Genomic DNA, 16,512 nt, shown 5'->3' with positions numbered 1-16,512 from the left:
AAAGTAGGATTAGGGCCACATGAGAACATGTTTTTTGGAATGTGACCAAAAGTTAAAAATAATGTTAATTCTGATTTATTTTTTCAGGAAAAAACAGAAAAATAATTGGAAATAAATCTGGATTTTTGTTTTTCAGAAAGTCAACATTTATTTTACTTTTGGTCGCATCCCAAAAACATTTTCCTCAGGTGGCTCTACTCCTCTCCCGTATGATTGCCTTTATTATATTTTAATATTTTAAAACATTTATTCTTGTGGATGTGATATTTTCCCAAAAATAAAAATATTTGTATCAAAAAAATATATATATTTGTATCAAATCCATCACTTTTACTATTATAATAATATTTGAAAATGTGTAATTGGGTGCATTGAAAGGTGCCTCTAAATTAAATGTGTTATTCATATTATCATTATCATGATTATCATGATTATCACCCCTCCTGTGCCTTCCTCCTGTGAGGCTGAAACGTGGCAGGTTTTCTCTCACAGGTTGAGCAGATGCGTTGTGACCCGGATGTTCTTCCAGCAGCTAACAACAGGATGTTCTGTTAGCCTGTCTGAGCTCCAGCTGCTGAACAAGTCAGGAAGTTGCAATATTATCACCTTATTGTTACTGACAGCTAAATCTGGAGGACACTATGCGGAGTGTCGGATGTTTGCAAGTGAACGAGAACGTGTCGGGGATTCATAGTTTGTGAATTGTTGATACGAAAGCTAGTTAGCTTAGCACAGTTAGCTTAGCTTAGTGTAACGTCTCTGTTAAGATAAACGTGGATGTTTTAGCAGCTATCTGAATTTAGTCCAGATTACAGAGACGTTTATTAAATTAGCCACTATTGAGAAGCAACAGTTGCATCTCGTGGCATGTGATTTAACTGTAAGGATTATTAGTGTTAAAGAGGTGACGGTTGGTTGTTGTTGGTTAGCCTAGCATTAGCATAAAGTGCAGTAATAATGGACGACTTCAGCTCCATCAGCCTGCTGTCTCTCGCCATGTTGGTGGGATGTTATGTGGCAGGAACCATTCCTCTGGCTGTCAACTTCTCAGAGGTAAGTGTACATACAAAGCTTTACAAAAAGTGGTTCTTAAAAGCTTGTAGTTGGGCTAACTTTAACCACATTTGCACATTCACAGAGAGCAGAGGTGGAAAGTAACTAAGTAGATTTACTCAAGTACAATTTTGAGGTACTTTACTTCCCATGTAATGCTACTTTGTACTTCTACTCCACTACATTTAGAAGGGAAATCATTTCATTTTACTCCACTACATATGTTAGGGTTTTAATTGTAGTATTTTGACAATCATGTATTGTTAATTTACTTGAGTAAAAGATAACTTATTCCACCACTGACAGAGAGGTACAAGTTAATCTCTGTCAGTTTTGTGTTTGTCTTCGCCTGTCTTTTCATCAGAGACACTGATTGCATCATGAATAACAAATAACAGGACGGTACAAAGGTCTAGAGATAGATACAACTGCTTTGAAATGATCACCGCTTTTGGGGGATGAATGTCATGTTAAGTTTGACTGTAAAACACAATCATTGTTGAGCATATAAAGAAGTTTATGCTGAATTACATTGAAAAACTATTTGTATTTATTTTTTAACTGGAAAGGACTAATTTGTGTCTTTTTCAGGTATTAAAACTAAAAGGTACAGATAGGAAACATAAAATAGAGCAGGGGTGTCAAACTCAAATACACAGTGGGCCAACATTTAAAAAACGGTACTAGTCGAGGGCCGGACTGGTTCAATGTTTATTGCAGAACTTATTGCACATATTAAACCTGGAACTAACAAAGCTTAAATGATTGCCTATAAAAACAACATTAAACATTAAATAATCAGTTGCATTCATTTCTTATGGCTCTATCTGCAGCTTTTCCAGAGTCATTTCTTATGATTACATTTTTCCACAGGCCAACAACAGCTTAAAAAAAACAATTCCCCTCAAAGAAAAAACCAAACATGTCCTGTTGTCGCAAGAAACAAAGTGCAGAAGGAAACATCCATGTAAACTCAGTGTGCTGCTCTGTGATGCTAGTTCAAGCCAGATACTTGGCATCTCATCTTGGGTGCAAGTTCATCAATGTTTGGGGTCAGGCTCTGAGCTGAGGAGACCCTCAGGATTGAGTGAAGGTGTGCGTGCAATATACCGGCGGGCCAGATCTAATAGTAATTAGAAATTATCCTGCAGGCCGAAATTAAATCTACCAAGGGCCTGATTTGGCCCCGGGGCCTTGAGTTTGACACGTGACATAAAAGAATCAAAATCAAGCTTTACTCGCATTTACATTATTGTTTTCTCACGTGCATGTGGTTTATGGTATTTGAGGCACCTAGGTTTGTGCAAAAAGACAGGCATTTCTGCAAAATAAATGAATGCTTTGGGACGGGTTCAGATTTTGTTCCTTTTCTCTACATTTGAACTGATAAAAAAAGCACATAGTTTACAATGTGTTCTCGATGCAATAGTTATGAGTCATTTTCCGCCCTAAAGACCTTTTCTGGTGGTTTGAATCATGAGCTCTGTTAGTTATCAGATGATCTGGTGTGTATAAACACAGACATATTTGTGCTGATGTTTTGTGTGTGTGTGTGCGCGCAGGAGAAGCTGAAGCTGGTCACGGTGCTGGGCGCCGGGCTGCTGTGTGGCACCGCGCTCGCTGTCATCATTCCTGAGGGCGTCCACGCGCTTTATGAAGAAATACTTGAAGGTAGAGTTAACAAAAACTCCGGATCCTGACTGTATTTCCTCACAGATTACCCATAAATGTTTCCCCATGTTGCATTTGATTATGTTAAGTCAACTTTATTGTCAATCTTCCAGTTTGTGTGTACAGACAGAGAGATCGAAATACCGTTTCCCACACTCCCGAATATAAAAATAAATGTATATAAAAATATGTGTGCAAATATGTATATATATACACAGAATCAAAGACACATTTGTACATGTGCACACATTAAGACCTACATAAAACACAACATTCAATATATACAAAATAACAGTCACTTCAATATTTGAGAATGTACATTATTGCCTGATTGTCCATAGCAGCGTAAAAAGTGTTTAAACCTAAAGTCCAATGAAAGACAGACTTGTTTAGTCAGTTTTATTTAAAAGAATGCCAGAAAACTTTGAATAATGCATGCAAAAAACATCAAGACCTTTTTCTGAGTCTGCAAACTAAATACTGAACATATAGACATACTGTTTATATGAATCCTTTGCAAACTGATCAAAGGTCAGAAAGCTGTAAAGTTAAACATGATGACGTCTTTTTCTCTTACGTAGCAGTCCCAGTTCAAACACAGATATTTGTTCAGAAGCTACGTGGGTTTGTGACGCTCATCTGTTTTTTTACACTCGAGTTCAAAGTCCAAACCTCTGAGGCATTTAGGCGTTCAAATTCTATCTTAGTCAATTAAAACACTAAGTAAGTGCTTCTATTGGCTAGCGCTCAAACACATTGTGCGGGACATCTCTAAGAGGTTGACCAATCACAACAGAGCCGGCCAGCTAACCAATCAGAGCAGACTGGGCTCTGGTTTCAGACAGAGGGTGAAAAGAGGTGCTGCAGCACAGGCAGTATGAGAAAAATAAAGAGCTTTATGAACATTAAAGCATGGAGACATGTCCCAGTAGAGACACTAGATACTGATATACACCTGAACATCAGCAGGAGAGGACTCTTCAAAGTAGAGACACTACATACTGATATACACCTGAACATCAGCAGGAGAGGACTCTTTAAAGTAGAGACACTACATACTGATATACACCTGAACATCAGCAAGAGAGGACTCTTTAAAGTAGAGACACTACATACTGATATACACCTGAACATCAGCAGGAGAGGACTCTTTAAAGTAGAGACACTACATACTGATATACACCTGAACATCATCAGGAGAGGACTCTTTAAAGTAGAGACACTACATACTGATATACACCTGAACATCAGCAGGAGAGGACTCTTCAAAGTAGAGACACTACATACTGATATACACCTGAACATCAGCAGGAGAGGACTCTTTAAAGTAGAGACACTACACACTGATATACACCTGAACATCAGCAGGAGAGGACTCTTTAAAGTAGAGACACTACATACTGATATACACCTGAACATCATCAGGAGAGGACTCTTTAAAGTAGAGACACTACATACTGATATACACCTGAACATCAGCAGGAGAGGACTCTTCAAAGTAGAGACACTACATACTGATATACACCTGATCATCAGCAGGAGAGGACTCTTTAAAGTAGAGACACTAGATAATTACTGTAGATATTTTAATAATCCCAATTTGGGAATTACAAATACTTAAAAAGTGGAATAGAGTTAACAATAAAAAATAGTATAGTAACATATTTAGCCATTTAGTTTTCGTTAACAGAAATATCACTATAGCATTCTCTGTAACCAGGTATGTTTAAGGGTTTTTCTTTAACGGTCCATGTGTCTCTTTTTCTTCCCGCAGGAGCTCACCACAGCCACGGCCAGGCGGGGGTGGTGGAGGTGTCGGAGGCGAAGGGGGAAGTGGACGTGAGTGCGGGGGGGAAGCACGAGCACAGCCACGAGCAGCTGCACGCCTGCATCGGAGTCTCTCTGGTGCTCGGCTTCGTCTTCATGCTGCTGGTCGATCAGATCGGCAGCGCGCACGTTCACAGCACCGAAGGTCAGTGAACACAACTGTAAAACACACACTCGTACATGTGGGGGACATGCGTTCAGGTTGCAATGGGGTATTTGTTAAATATCTATTGACCCGAATATAAGACTTTTTCTTTTTTTCCTAGAAAAAAATCTGAAAAAGAGGGGTCGTCTTATATTCGTGGTATAGACTTTTCGATGTAATTACACAGTCACAACAACAGATCGTGTTCCCCCAAGCCAGACACCGTCTTAAAGTAACAGTACACAGCAACAGGAGAGATGGAGAGAAACAGCGACCAACTCCAACAAAGTGGATCAAAGATAATGGTAATCAACGAAGCAGAGCCATCAAATAACTGTCTAGCAGCAAAGAAATATGGTGTTACTGAGTGTAAGGTGTTACGTGGAGGCGTGTGGTGCAGTGGGTTGTGCGTTGGTGTTCGGATCAGGGGGTCACAGGTTCAAACCCCACTGCAGTCAGCATGTCGTTGTGTCCCTGAGACACTTCACCCCAAATTGCTCCTGTGGGGATTGCCCACAGTATTGAGTATGTAAGTCGCTTTGGATAAAAGCGTCTAACAAGTGACATGTAATGTAATGTAATGTAACGTTAGAAGATGGCAAGCCCAAAAAGACTGCCTTAAAAATGTAAACAGTCAGAGAAAAGCATTCCACGGTCTGCAAAGGAGTAAGATGGAGAAAAAAAATGTGGTCTTCAAAAAGGTATTTTTCCAAAAACGAGTCTTGAAAAAGAGGGGTCGTCTTATACTCGGGTCAATACGGTAATCATAAGTCATGTGGATATAACGGTTAATATTGGAACAGCTAAGTCGAGTACATTTGGGAAATGACATCACTTTGATGCCTGGAAAACACTTATTATAATATGATATCTAAAATCAGGGTGCGTACGGGTGCTGGAAATCCTTGAAAATGCTTGAAATTGTACGAGGTGTTTTCAAGGTTTGAAAAGTGCTTGAATTTTGGGAATGGTGCTTGAATTTGGGATAAAGTGCTTGAAATTGTAAATGCTTTACTTCACTTTTTAGATTAAAAGAAAATAAAGAAGTCGGAGCGCGCTTAATTGCTTCGCTTTTACATAAAACAGCTCCGCCCTTCCCGCGCAATGCGCGTGACCGGCAAGTGTTTTTGTTACGTGTGTGACCTGGGCATTCTGATGAGAGTGATAGATGACAGTATGCCAGGAGGTTGCCGTTTCAACGAGCGTTGGCTAGCAGAAGACAAATACAAGCCATGGCTAAGACGAGGGTCAAGCGAAGCCCAAGAGTAGCCTCCTGCAAAGTGTGCAACAATAACGATGCGAGAGTCTGCGCTGACGAGCCACACACCACACGAAAGGTACAAAGGTACGCTGTAGTAGAACATTTTAGATTAGGCGATCGTTGCATGTAAAATACATGACACTTTTCTCTGTGCGCGGCAAAACAAGCTCGCCAAAATGGCTTCACTAGTCTGGCAGTATTTTAAGTGTCCGAAAATGACAATAAAATAGCGGTATGCAACGTGTGTGTGAAGCAGAAATCCTGCAGCTCCACCCGCTGTGACGGACCGGTGAGCGAAGCAGAACACACATTAAGAGTTAGACCTAACACACTTAGCTATTTTATCTACCTCTGGAACAAGCTAAACTAGTTATAAATATATTTATTCTTCACTGTCGGGTCGCTCATTACTGGATCAGTGAGCTGCAGGAGACGATACTGACGGGCTGTCAGGAGAGAGGGGGAGAGAGGAAAAGAGAGCGATATCGGTATCGGCCGATACTGATTCCGGCGATCGGCTCCAAAATTGGCGATCGGAGCATCCCTAATAATTGTATAGGATATGTTTTATAATGATTGATCATGAAAGTGTTCTCAAAGCTGGTAAAGGTGCAGCTAGTTTGAATGACTTTGTATACTGCAGGGTAGCTTGTGAATTTACTCCAGGTGGAACTAAAGTCTGATTTAACACTTGATTATATTTCACATCATTCATCCAGATCTGTAAAGTAACTAAAGGTATTAAATACATGTAGTGGAGTAAAAGTACACCATTTACCTCTGACTTGTGTTTACTGCCAACCTAAAAGTACCTCAAAAATAGTAATCAATAATATATTGAAAAGTTATTTGGCTGATTGTTTTATATTGACTCAGCCAGGTTATATGGGATGCCCAGTCTACGTACAGATGGGTCTCATTTTGAAATATTAAACTTAGTTTTCTTTTCTAACATTTTTAATTTTTCATCCTCATGTAGAATGCTATTATGAAACACACATTTGGTCGTTTATAGCATAAAGAACATCTGATTTAATGTGAGGTAGGGAAATAATCATTTGAGTATAAGTATGTGTATATAAATATGTAATTTACAACAGCTGTAAGATGCTTGAAAATGCACCTTGAAAATGCTTGAAAAGTGCTTGAATTTGACTTTGGAAAAGGTGTAAGAACCCTGTAAAATGTAAGACAAATTCTAGTCTCATCATGATATTGATATAATTTCAGTATATACTGCCCAGTCACAGTGACAGCAGGGTTATCCTGAGCGATATCAAGTGCTAATCTTCTCCAGAGGAAAGTGTTTTGGTCTAAACATTTCTCCACACTCGACGCTTTTTTCAGAACAATATGAGATCTCAATTGTTTTAGCAGCTAATGCTTTAGATGATAGGGAGGCTGTGGCTCAGTGGGAAGTGTGCTACACTTCAAATCAGGGGGGTAGCAAGTTCGAGTCCCACTGCAGTCAGCATGTCGTTGTGTCCCTGAGACACTTCACCCCAAGATGCTCCTGTGGGGATTGTCCACAGTATTGAGTATGTAAGTCGCTTTGGATAAAAGCGTCTAACAAGTGACATGTAATGCTTCTCTGTCCTTATTATCACTTGGTACTACTTTTAATATTTGTATTTCTTAAACTTATAAAGACTGTCATAGCTCATTTCTTCTGACTTTTTTTTTTTTTTCAGCTTTAGATCCAGAGGCAGCGAGAGCCTCCTCAAAGATCACCACCACCCTGGGGCTGGTGGTCCACGCTGCAGGTACTACGGTTATTTGGTTTTTCTTTGAATTAAAAGAACATCACATGCTCAGGTTAAATATGTTCTTCAAAAGCAAATATTGCATGTATCAGATTGAGTATGGGAACATTTATAAATGTGGGTTTGAACATGAATTGTCCAAAATGATGATACTAGTTAATATTTATTGTTAACAGCATCTTCATTAGTCTTAATCACAAACTGCTGCTGTAATAGAGAAGGGTCATTTAGCAGGAGTTACTTTGCCAAATGTACAATATACTGTAGTTGAAATCAGACATCCTGTGTGTCTCAACGTGTAAATATTAACTTTTCTATTATTAATAATAAGTGAATCCCATATTAAGGAGTGCTTGAGATTTACTGTAATATGGAAAAACTAAACGCAAAGGTGATCAGTGTTTGAGCAGTAACCGTTTACTTTTTCAAAATGTTGCAACTTACTTAAAGGTCCCCTATTATACTGTTTTTCATCAATATATCACAGGTCTCAGGTGTATACAGAACATGTCTCTGATTGGCTGAAACACCAAACAGATTATTGCAGCATCCCATAATCCCCTCTGTTTCAGCCCTGTTTCAAAAGTGCTGATTCTCTGTGCTACTTTAGAGCACATGTGTCAAACTCAAGGCCCGGGGGCCAAATCAGGCCCTTGGTGGATTTAATTTCGGCCCGCAGGATAATTTTTAATTACTATTAGATCTGGCCCGCCCGTATATTGCACGCACACCTTCACTCAATCCTGAGGATCTCCTCAGCTCAGAGCCTGAGCCCAAACATTGATGAACTTGCACCCAAGATGAGATGCCAAGTATCTGGCTTGAACTAGCATCACAGAGCAGCACACTGAGTTTACATGTTTCCTTCTGCACTTTTTTTCTTGAGACAACAGGGCATGTTTGGTTTTTTCTTTGAGGGAAATAGTTTTTTTGAAGCTGTTGTTGGTCTGTGGAAAAATGTAATCATAAGAAATGACTCTGGAAAAGCTGCAGATAGAGCCATAAGAAATGAATGCAACTGATTATTTAAAGGGGACCTATCATGCAAAATGCACTTTTGTACGTCTTTTCTACATGAATATGTGTCCCCGGTGTTCCAGGGAACTCACCAAGTGTCAGAAAACACAACCCTCTCTATTTTCCTCCATACCCAAATCTCTAAAAAAGGGGCTGCAACGGATCTGATAAAAACTGATCCAGATTTGAACACTGTCCTGACGTCAGGACGGTGGCGATACGGCTATTGGGCCAACTCCACCAATCAGGAGGAGACAGCCACGGCCATATGGTCCTACACTATATTATTCAAATATAGCATGAGAGGTCCACTTTAATGTTTAATGTTGTTTTTATAGGCAATAATTTAAGCTTTGTTAGTTCCAGGTTTAATGTGCAATAAGTTCATTTCAATAAGTTTTGCAATAAACATTGAAACAGTCCGGCCCTCGACTAGCACCGATTTTGTTATTTTGGCCCACTTTGTATTTGAGTTTGACACCCCTGGTTTAGATGAAAATAAGGAGCCACTCCCCACGCCCCTCTGAGAGAGATTTGGTTGGTGATTGGCTAATGGTTACACAAGCCAAAACATCGTTATGACATCATAAAGTGACCAAAATCTGATCAGCTCATTTTCAGACAGGTTTTTATAGAAATGGATCAGGACAAAAAGAGAGAGAATCTTTGTTCCTGAAACTTTCAGAGTCTCTTTACACAGAGGGGACACATGTTGATGTAGAAGAGACATGAAAAAGAGGGGACACATGTTGATGTAGAAGAGACATGAAAAAGAGGGGACACATGTTGATGTAGAAGAGACATGAAAAAGAGGGGACACATGTTGATGTAGAAGAGACATGAAGAAGAGGGGACACATGTTGATGTAGAAGAGACATGAAAAAGAGGGGACACATGTTGATGTAGAAGAGACATGAAAAAGAGGGGACACATGTTGATGTAGAAGAGACATGAAGAAGAGGGGACACATGTTGATGTAGAAGAGACATGAAAAAGAGGGGACACATGTTGATGTAGAAGAGACATGAAGAAGAGGGGACACATGTTGATGTAGAAGAGACATGAAGAAGAGGGGACACATGTTGATGTAGAAGAGACATGAAGAAGAGGGGACACATGTTGATGTAGAAGAGACATGAAGAAGAGGGGACACATGTTGATGTAGAAGAGACATGAAGAAGAGGGGACACATGTTGATGTAGAAGAGACATGAAGAAGAGGGGACACATGTTGATGTAGAAGAGACATGAAGAAGTGGATTTTGCCTAATAGGTGACCTTTAATATTGTTACGCTCATAACCCAATCTTAATTCCCTCCATGTGTCTCCAGCTGACGGAGTGGCTCTCGGAGCGGCTGCCTCCACGTCTCAGACCAGCGTCCAGCTCATCGTGTTCGTAGCCATCATGCTGCACAAGGTGACTCTCACTTTCTACAGGAAATCAGAATACCTTCCTTCGTCCCACAGAGGGGACATGTCCATTTGTTACAGCAGAAAAGAGCCGAAGACAGCTTAATGTTAACTAAGTAATCAACATTGCGTAACTTTATTGTCATGTAATTAAGGCTTATGTTGTAGTAGATTAAGTGATTGGCAGTAAATGATTGCCAAGTATTTAGATTATTATTGATTATATTTTGTAATTTTAATCCATTCATTTGCTTCAGCGTCACATTTGTGGGAATAAGCTGCTTCCCTTTGTCTTATTTTATTGTTAATGTAATATCTTTTAGGTTTTAGGCAGTTTGTCTCCCAACATAAGCCATGTTTGAATGTTGTAGAAAAAGTTATCAGTACAGTAAACTTATTTTTACTCATACTTGACAAATCAAGAGTATGATCTGCAGACTAATCGTTATGTGCAGCTCTTAAAGAGAAGATGGCTGCCGTCACCGTGTCATTGGCTTCTCTCCAACTCTGCCTTTTTTTCATTTTATTTCAGTGTTTGTTTACTTTTCGTCGTGTGCTTTTAACTTTGTCCGCAACATTTGTATTTACTTGCACATCTCTGTTCTATGTCCTATATATATGTTGCACTGCTGGAGGAGCCTCTGACTGAAGTTTTGTATTGCCATATCTACACTGTAGCTAATGTGCACATGACAATAAAGCCTTGAAACTTGAAACTTAGCAGCAGTACATATTACATGTTAAATCTCCTGCTCTGTACCTTCAGGCTCCGGCGGCGTTCGGCCTCGTCTCGTTCCTGATGCATGCCGGTCTGGAGAGGAACCGGATCCGGAGACATCTGCTGGTTTTCTCCCTCGCAGCGCCCGTCCTCGCCATGCTCACCTTCCTGGGCCTCAGCCAGGTAAATACTGAAATAAAACTTAAAGGTCACCTATTATGCAAAATCCTCTTCTTCATGTCTCTTCTACATCAACATGTGTCCCCTCTTCTTCATGTCTCTTCTACATCAACATGTGTCCCCTCTTCTTCATGTCTCTTCTACATCAACATGTGTCCCCTCTTCTTCATGTCTCTTCTACATCAACATGTGTCCCCTCTTCTTCATGTCTCTTCTACATCAACATGTGTCCCCTCTTCTTCATGTCTCTTCTACATCAACATGTGTCCCTCTTCTTCATGTCTCTTCTACATCAACATGTGTCCCCTCTTCTTCATGTCTCTTCTACATCAACATGTGTCCCCTCTTCTTCATGTCTCTTCTACATCAACATGTGTCCCCTCTTCTTCATGTCTCTTCTACATCAACATGTGTCCCCTCTTCTTCATGTCTCTTCTACATCAACATGTGTCCCCTCTTCTTCATGTCTCTTCTACATCAACATGTGTCCCCTCTGTGGAAAGAGATTCTGAAAGTTTCAGGAACAAAGATTCTCTCTTTTTGTCCTGATCCATTTATATAAAAACCTGTCTGAAAATGAGCTGATCAGATTTTGGCCACTTTATGATGTCATAACGATGTTTTGGCTTGTGTAACCATTAGCCAATCAGCAACCAAGGTAACCCCCCCCCCCCCCACCTTATCACCTGAATCTCCTCCTAGAGCACCATTGTGTTCTTTGTAACCAAATATCTCTCAGAGGGGTGTGGGGAGGGGCTCCTTATTTTCATCTAAAGTAACAGACAGAGAATCAGCACTTTGGAAACAGGGCTGAAACAGAGGGGATTATGGGTAATGCTGCAATGATCTGATTGGTGTTTCAGCCAATCAGAGACAGGCTCTCTATATATCTGAGACCTGGAATATATTGATGAAAAACAGTATAATAGGGGACCTTTAAAATGAACTTGTGGTTTGAAGGCCAAAGACTCATGAGGGAAGTCTTAAAACAGGTTTAAATATCCTTATTCTGGGAATTGAAAAGAAAAGTGGTTTAAAGGTCAAAGAGGGGTTCGGGTGACAGTGAAACAGGAACATGTGTTGTCTGGGGATTCAAAAGGATGAAAGGAATATAGAAAAGTGTCAAAAGAACGTGTCACAGGAAGACTAGGGGTAGAGGAAAGTGAGACTTTGGTGAGGGGTGTTGTCAAATATCTGGAACAAACTCCCAGAAACCTGCCGGTCCGCTGCAACTCTGACTACTTTTAAATCCTGGCTGAAGACTTTTCTTTTTGCCGCTGCTTTTAATTGAACTATTCACATCTCACATTGCTCTGTAACTTTCATTCATGTACCTGTGCTATTCACTTTGCTTTTTTAATGTTTCTAATGTGTTGTATGCTCTTCATGTCTTTCATTTTTGTAAAGCACTTTGAATTGCCTTGTGTTGAAAAGTGCTGTATAAATAAACTAGCCTTGTAAATTACTCTCATAGTAAAAATACAAGTAAAATGTTTGTCTTGAAGGATTCATGTTTCTCTGATGTTTAGATATGACACGTTTCATCAAAAGGAAACGTCTCCCCTCACGCTCTCTTGTCTTCCCCCCCCCCCCCTCTCAGAGCAGTAAGGAGGCGCTGTCCGACTTCAACGCCACCGGAGTGGCCATGTTGTTTTCCGCCGGCACCTTCCTCTACGTGGCCACCGTGCACGTGCTCCCCGAGGTGGGGGGGGGCGGGGGCCACAGCCACTCTCCTGCGGGGGGGAACGGAGGAAAGGGACTGAGCAAAGTGGAGGTGGGAGCGCTGGTTCTGGGCTGCCTCATCCCTCTGGTGCTCTCCGTCGGGCACCACCATTAGACCCAGAGAACAGGGCGGTTCTAGACGGGAATTTGAGAGGGAGACAGAGACTTCAAACTTTAAGGATGTGTTGAGACTGGAGCTCGCTGCGGGACTTTTTTGTGACTCAAACTGAGCTGAAGTCAACAACAATTTTTTTTTGACCACGAAACATCTTACAGCTTCTCTCCGTGTCCATTTATTCCACCTGAAGTCTTTTTTTCCCCCAGGTGACGATCGGTTTGATTTCCATCATCGTGGAGTTTTTCCTGCATCGTGCTCGTCCAGATATCATTCCATCGATGTTTCACTCGATGGCAGTTGCACAGCGAGATTTGATGATATCAAGACGGCAAACTCTCCTTTTTATAATATAATTGTACAGAGTGTAAATCTCTTAGCGTCAATCCAGATTGATTTTGAGCTGATTTCAAGTGCCATATTAGCGTGAAGACGTGTTTGTAGAATCGTTTCTTTCTCTACGTTTATTCCTCGCAGGATGACACCATAACCGGCTAGACGCTCGTTATCATTTCACTTTCTCCTGTAGGAATGATGGGTACTGATGGTGTCTCGTTAATAAATCGCAGCTTCTCAGACGTATCTGCTAAATCCTGCAAGACGAAAAAACGTGGACCCTGATCCGTCACTTTTTATTTCATCTCTTCACTTTCTGGACGTGTTTATTCCTGTTCTGTTTTACTTGGAGGGTAATTATGAATAGAAGATGGAGGAGGAGGGGGGGGGGGGGGGGGGGGCAGTTAATGTGTATAGTAAGTGATTGTATAGTTATTTAGAGGTGGAGGGTTATTGTTAATATTATTTCCGCAGCTCTGAATGAAGGACTTCTCTGGAGGGCATTTAAACGTTAAGGGACCATTTCTCTGGAGACATTTTCTTTCTTAAATTGGGTTGTTCGTCTTAAGTGAATCTCACCTGAGCAATAACGATACTCGTGAAATCGAGTAAAAGTCACTTCTGTCTCAGAAGCGTGGACACGGCTGCAGAGGGGTTTGTTTAGTGGGTTTGAAAGACGCTCTTGAACGCACCGTGAACGTTAAAACAGTAACAGGTTGATGCATTCAAATGTTGTAGGCTAGAACTGCTGCTAACAATATTTTTACTATCGATTAATCTGAGGATTATTGAATACATTTGTCAATAATATCCAGAAAAAGTCATACATAGTCTCTTAATGTCTTGTTTTCTAATCAAAAACCACCAAAATGTAATTTAAATAAAACAAAAAAGTAGGTAATCTGAGTATTTGAGAGGCTAAAAACGGCATTTTCCGACATTGTTTTCGGTAAATGTCTTGTTTTTTTTGTCCAAACCCTCAAGATATTTATACAAATCAAATAAGAAGCATGACATAGTCTTTAAAAGTCTTGTGTTTTAGTCCAACCCCCCAAAACAATTCACATAAATCAAAGAAAAAGTAGGAAATCTGAACATTTAAGCGGCAAAAACTGCATTTTCTGACACTTTGGCATGAAAAAGGACTTCTAGGATAAATCGATAATGAAAATATTTGCAGCTTATTGATCTGTAGTTGCAGCTTCTACAGGAGGGGTGTGTTGAGAGTCACTGTGTCACTGTGCCTGCTCAGCTCATGTAAATGTATTTAAGTCATTATGGTCTGTACAGAGTAACTTCATGACTTCCTGTGTGAGATGGAACTGCTTTAAATCACAAATACACCTTGTTTTAAATCTGAAATCTGACTTTTTCTGTAGAAATCAAACGGTTTTACCAAGAAGAAGAAAGAGAGGGACGGTCGCATGCTGACCAGCAGCTGCATGGGGTTTTAGTTTTTATTATGGGATGCTGAGTGTGTGTATAAAAGGGAAACTGCACCCCAACCTGTGTGGATTTACACTCAGGCAGGTTTTAGGACAGCCCCATCATGTGCCTCTCTTTACACCATCAGAGTCACTTCTGTGTCCTATCATTACAGAAACGTGCAATTAAGTCCTCTGGTGAATGTGCTAAACGCTGCAGATCATGGTTATTTAAATTGGGTTGATCCACATCGTGAAAACGTCCAAGGAAAAATTCACAAATGTCGTCCTTTGTGCATCCAACAGTAAAAGGAAAGTCAAATATATCAGATAAACTGTTATAAAATATGAAGAAATCCCCAAAATATTCACATTTTAGAAGCTAAACTCGTGAATTTTTCCACCTTCTCTTTAAAAAAAGTGCTTAAAACCTTAAATGAATTGTGAAGATTCTTGCAGCTCCATGTATGTAATGCATTGTTTACCAAACTGCTTTTTACATGCAGAAATGTTGGCTTTTAAACCCCCTTTTTTTTCACTCGAAATACTGTTACCCTCCTGAGCACTGCCCACTTTAAAGCAGAGAGGAAAAGGATATTTCAATCTATAATAATGTTAAATAAATAAAACTTTAGAGAGGGAGAAAATAAGTTATACAAGTCATCAAAGTGTCTTCATGTCGGTTTGAATGACTTCCTTTGGGGCAGAGGAAGGCACTAGTTCTGAAAAATAACATCTATTGAAATCAGAAGATAGTTTGGCACGTCCTTAATTTTCTCCAAATGAGGTGTTTTGTTATAAGCCCAGAGTTACTGATGTCTCCACACATGCATCGAAAAGATCCCATTATAATTTGATTGAAGGAGAATAATGTGGGACATAATGAAGAGCTCTGTCTTTGCACAAATGCATTTCAAAGTTTTAGCCAAAGTAAAACCATCAAGGGTAGTTTAGTGGTTGTTTCTGACCAATCAGGATCAAGTAGTGTCAGTGTGATCATGTTCAAATGCAATCACTTATTATAGAATCATGTTTAATCACAGATGTTCCTCGTGTGTGTGCACATAGCATCTTCAATCAATATTAAAATGGTGGAAATGAAGTAGTTAGATCTTGTTAAAACATCAGATATCTGAAGGTGCATTTTGATGTAACTTCCACATTTACAGGTGGCACATGTTGGGGCTGAGAGGAGGGTCTATTTAATATTTGTAGTATTATTGTCAGTGGGGGGGGTGTGTTTATTTTTCTTCTGTCATTCCAGGATGAGTCTGCCTTATTTCCAACTTTTGATTGTGAACATCGGTTGTAAAGCAATGTGTTTCATGACAACTAAATTAAAGTTTTTTAAACTGGTGAAAATGCTTTCTGATTCAACTTTGTTTAAAAAAAAGTTTCCTGTTGTGGTTTAAGCCTTTCATTCATTTCTGCTGATGTTCAGGTGTATATCAGTATGTAGTGTCTCTACTTTAAAGAGTCCTCTCCTGCTGATGTTCAGGTGTATATCAGCATGTAGTGTCTCAACTTTAAAGAGTCCTCTCCTGATGATGTTCAGGTGTATATCAGCATGTAGTGTCTCAACTTTAAAGAGTCCTCTCCTGATGATGTTCAGGTGTATATCAGTATGTAGTGTCTCTACTTTAAAGAGTCCTCTCCTGCTGATGTTCAGGTGTATATCAGTATATAGTGTCTCTACTTTAAAGAGTCCTCTCCTGCTGATGTTCAGGTGTATATCAGCATGTAGTGTCTCAACTTTAAAGAGTCCTCTCCTGATGTTCAGGTGTATATCAGTATGTAGTGTCTCTACTTTAAAGAGTCCTCTCCTGCTGATGTTCAGGTGTATATCAGTATATAGTGTCTCTACTTTAAA

The 16,512-nt window shown here is 40.0% G+C and overlaps 1 protein-coding gene across 1 annotated transcript; it reads left to right on the top strand.

Moving 5' to 3' along the window:
• The first annotated feature begins 491 nt into the window (after positions 1–491).
• On the top strand, positions 492–16,004 carry slc39a9 (solute carrier family 39 member 9). The gene is made up of 7 exons (XM_034144334.1): positions 492–1,053; positions 2,616–2,724; positions 4,499–4,696; positions 7,649–7,720; positions 10,069–10,154; positions 10,914–11,048; positions 12,646–16,004. The coding sequence occupies exons 1-7, from the start codon at positions 958–960 to the stop codon at positions 12,880–12,882; spliced, it is 933 nt and encodes a 310-aa protein (XP_034000225.1). The 5' UTR covers positions 492–957; the 3' UTR covers positions 12,883–16,004.
• The last annotated feature ends 508 nt before the right edge of the window (positions 16,005–16,512 follow it).

The sequence above is a fragment of the Trematomus bernacchii genome, unplaced genomic scaffold, assembly GCF_902827165.1.
Source record: "Trematomus bernacchii unplaced genomic scaffold, fTreBer1.1, whole genome shotgun sequence".
NCBI lineage: Eukaryota > Metazoa > Chordata > Actinopteri > Perciformes > Nototheniidae > Trematomus > Trematomus bernacchii.
The sequence above is the reverse complement of the archived record's forward strand: the minus strand, read 5'-3'. Positions and strand labels throughout refer to the sequence as shown.